This window comes from Marmota monax, unplaced genomic scaffold, assembly GCF_021218885.2.
Source record: "Marmota monax isolate L192 unplaced genomic scaffold, Marmota_monax_Labrador192_F-V1.1 WCK01_AAM20220418_F8-fsc00013, whole genome shotgun sequence".
NCBI lineage: Eukaryota > Metazoa > Chordata > Mammalia > Rodentia > Sciuridae > Marmota > Marmota monax.
The window spans coordinates 25,115,852-25,119,975 of NW_026692202.1; the positions used below are offsets into that span (position 1 = coordinate 25,115,852).

General features: G+C 48.3%; 1 protein-coding gene across 2 annotated transcripts; it reads left to right on the forward strand.

Annotated features, from left to right (window-relative positions):
* Positions 1-984: 984 nt before the first annotated feature.
* LOC124084991 (MAP/microtubule affinity-regulating kinase 3-like) lies at positions 985-3,808 on the forward strand. 2 transcript variants are annotated; one of them, XM_058574904.1, is made up of 2 exons: positions 985-1,161; positions 1,255-3,808. In XM_058574904.1, the coding sequence occupies exons 1-2, from the start codon at positions 1,068-1,070 to the stop codon at positions 3,075-3,077; spliced, it is 1,917 nt and encodes a 638-aa protein (XP_058430887.1). In that variant the 5' UTR covers positions 985-1,067; the 3' UTR covers positions 3,078-3,808. The 2 variants fall into 2 exon arrangements, with proteins under 2 accessions (XP_058430887.1, XP_046288431.1); XM_046432475.2 differs by having other exon boundaries at positions 985-3,808.
* Positions 3,809-4,124: the final 316 nt, after the last annotated feature.

Genomic DNA, 4,124 nt, shown 5'->3' on the forward strand with positions numbered 1-4,124 from the left:
GAAGAGAGGTGAAACTAGTATTTGCATGTTGCGGCCCCTACAATGATTGAATAAAGGAGTTTTGAAGACTTTTGAAAGACACTAGGGGAAAAAAGCAGATGAGCAATACACTAGAGCCTGGGTCCCTGACCTGTTACCAAAAACCTTGGGCCTTGTCCCTGATGGCCATGCAATAATGAGGAGAAGGTTTTGAGATCGAGGTAAAAGGAGGTTTATTGCTTTGCCAGCAAAGGGGAAACACAGGGGACTCCTGTGCCAGAAGATTTGATTCTGCCCATCAGGGAAAACAGAGGGTTTTTAAGGAGACTATTCAAAGGCTCCACTCCAGGTGTGCCCTGACCAGGGGTTCCCAGGTGCATCCTGAGTGTGTGTTATGATTAACTAGTTGATCTGGGAGCTCATCACTTCCTAGTTCTGGTGACTTCTCCTTCCTGTGGAGAACAGATAACTCAAGGTAATCTTGTTCCCTGCCCCCAGGTTAGGGAGGGAGACAGGGAGAAGGGGAAAAGAAAAACATTTTCCTTTTAAAATAAGCAGCCAGGGTTATATTCAAAAGGTAAAGTGGACCACTCTTACAACCCCAGTGCTTTCACCAATCAACTTCACCATCCAAATTGAATTGTCAAGTGTGTTTATGTCCAGCTGAATATTTCTGGAAAAAAAAATAGTTCTCTTTTTCATCAGGTCTTGACCCCCAAACTGTCAAGTTCCATAGACAGAGTAAGTGCCTGGGTCCTTGGTCCACTTAGGGTGCATATGACCACTCTTTATGCAGTCAGTACCTTTATGACTGCATTGATTGCCTAGGAGATAATAGAATGAGAATCCTAGAAATGAGTGGACCTAGAACCACTCCTCATTTGCCTTTTGGCCTTTGATGTTCCCAGAGCGAGTTTTTGAACTGGGCACGGTATTTGTTGGTAAAAGGCAGTTGTGGCTGTTTTTTTCCCCAACCCATCTCCAACTCTCTCCTTGTTTTCCCCCAACCCCTGTCCTTGCCTAGCCCTAACCTATCCTAAACTTTCCAGGGACATCCAGACCCATCGATCATCAACTTGGGTCAAACCATGCACCCCTCGCATGGATCTAGACGGGCAGAAGACACCTCCCAGACCGGGCACTCTGGAGCACAGCGCCCAAAATCCACAGCTTCCTCTGCAGGTAAACCACCTCGCATTGGAGATTATACAGTAGTGAAAACCCTTGGCAAGGGGACCTTCGCCAAAGTCATGCTGGCCCGTCACGTCATCACAGGTAAAGAAGTGGCAATCAAGATCATCGATAAGAGACATCTGAAGCCACAAGTCCTCCAAAAGATGTACAGAGAGGTGAGAATCCTCAAGATGTTAGACCACCCACACATCCTGAAGCTCTATGAAGCTCTGGACTGCGAAAAAGCACTCTGTTTGGTCCTGGAGTACGCCAGTGGAGGGGGAGTTAGGGACTATCTGGCCAACAAAGGAAGGCTGCAGGAAGAGGAGGCAAGATCTATATTCCGGCAGGTCGTGTCTGCAGTCCAATATTGTCACCAAAAGCAGGTCGCCCACCGAGACCTGAAGGCGGACAATCTGTTATTAGACTCACAGATGAAGATCAAGGTAGCCGATTTTGGACTCAGCAACGAGTTTACACTTGGGTGTAAACTCGACACGTTTTGCGGCAGTCCGCCCTACGCAGCTCCAGAGCTCTTCCAGCGCATAGAGTATGATGGTCCCGAAGTGGATGTGTGGAGTCTTGGCGTGGTTCTGTACACCCTAGTCACCGGGTCGCTTCCTTTTGTTGGGGACAATGTGAGAGAAATTAGAGACAGAGTGCTACAAGGTAGATACCAAATCCCTCTGTACATGTCAACAGAATGTGAAAATCTGCTGAAACGCTTGCTGGTGCTCAATCCAACTAAGCGCAGCACCCTGGCCGAAATTATGGGAGACAGGTGGATCAACAGAGGCCTTGATGTCCTCCAACCTCTTGTTGGTCCATATGTGGCCATCTCCCACAGAAACATCTCATTGGCTAAGCTGCTGCCAAGCAGGGTCCTCAGAAAGAGCACCAGCTGGCCTCCTCACCGCAAAGTGCAGCGAAGCGTTTCCACTCAGAAGCAGACACAGTCCCTGGACCATGCTGGAACTGGGCCATATCTGACCAGCACTGCCCAGAGTCACCTCAGAGAACATCAAATGGCCTCCCAGAAATCCGGTGGCAGTGCTGTGGGAGGAAAGGGAATTTCTCCAGCCAGGCCCCTACCTGGGATCACCACCAGTCCCAAGGAGCTGGAGACTCCTGAATTCAAGAAAATGCCTGCTGCCTACAAGAGCAGCACACCATCTGGAGGGAGGACACTGTGGAGTAAGTACATTTGCCGCAAAACAACCAAAGCAGACACACGTTCAGTGAGCCGGAATGGTCAGAACAACAGCAACTTCCCTGCTCAGAGCCCTCCAGTGACTTCAACCCACAGTGTCCCAAGTACCTCCACCCGGGGCTGCATCTGCTTCCCCAGAGCCAGTGTCCTTCGTAGAATGTTCCACCGCCAGCCCCGGGAATCCCAAACTGCAACACACGAAGGTCCTCTTGCCTCACCCAGCTGCTTCCATCCAGCTGAAGCATTGCCCCAGACTCAAAGAAGAGGCACCACTGGTGTTTTTACTAAGTTAACATCTAAATTCACAAGAAGGCCTCCAACTGAGCCTGAGAAGACCCTGAGATATAAGGGTTCAAGTCAACATGTCTCTGCTGAGCAGAGAAAGGAGAACCAACAAGCAAAACCTCGCTCCCTGCACTTCACCTGGGGCATGAAAATCACTAGTGCCATGAATCCTAGTGACATCATGAGGGAAATCCGCAAGGTGCTAGATGCCAACAACTGCCAATATATGCACAAGACGCCCTTTCTGCTCCTTTGCATCTATGGAGATGGGTACACCGAGAAAGTGGTGCAGTGGGAGATGGAGGTATGTAAACTTCCCAGACTGTCTTTAAACGGGGTCCGCTTTAAGCCCATATCAGAGAAATCCAAGGCATTCAAAAATATTGCTTCCAAAATTGCCAGTGAGCTCAAACTGGAACCCAGTCATTAGGATGTAAATTCAGCAGCAACTTGTTTTCCTCAACACTGATGGACATATAGAATAACATTTAGGCAATTGTTGGGAGCAATGACTAAATTAGGGTTCTTTAATTGTCCCGGGAGGTGATGCCCCTCGTGGGAATTCTTGATGCAAGGCGCTGGTCAAGACTGCCCAGTTTCTTGGGTGAAGACCTGTTCCACCTGTCCCACCCAGGGAGCTATTCAGTTCTTGAACTTGTGGTTCAGGTGGCAGGGCTCAGCGGTGGAACGTTATGGGCACAAGCTGCTACTCATAATTGGACTGGTCATACATATGACCTTGGTTTTGATGGCTTTGCCCAAATTTTCTCACAAAAAAAACCTTTTAAGTATGAAACTTATATAACAAACGTGTTGAGCTGGCTCCTGACCGTTGCACTCTACCAGAGTGTAATCGACACCCAGTTCCAGCTTTTTCACCCCTTGGATTTCTGACTTTCTCATCCCCCATGGCCCCTCATCTGGTTTCCTCAATCAACCACCCTGCAGGTGGCAGCAGATGGGACCCAAACAGGCTATTACACTATGGAGTGCAATGACCACAAGCCTTCTCAGTGTGATCAATGAAAGGGGTTTTGGGAGAAAGTTTGTGCAAAGCAAGCAAAACAGGGTCATAAGTAGGGGCAACCCGATTATGATGACCAGCTTGCTTTGATAAACTTCTAACTCCTACACCTGGCATCCAAACCTCATGGTCAAGAAGTGAAGACCTCCATGAGTGTCACAGAACCTCTATTTGAACAGATAAGTTCCCATAGCAACTGGGAAGTCTCAAGGGGCGCTTTCCCACTGAGAGTTCCCAAGACAGCTTTTGGCTTTATCACAGAACATTTCAAAAACACTAATTCGCTGCTTCAGCGAGGCATTGTCATTTCCATCTTCCATCTTCTACTTCATGACCTGAAAATCTGAGGTGAAGAACACCACACCTGGGAGTGGAAGCTGGCCTTTACTATGAATGCCCTAAAGTCATGAGACACCAAAAAAGAAAAAGAGAGAGAAAGTTGCATTTGAGACA

Coding starts and splice junctions, on each gene's coding strand:
- LOC124084991 (XM_046432475.2), top strand. CDS start 1,068: ATGCACCCCTCGCATGGATCTAGACGGGCAGAAGACACCTCCCAGACC.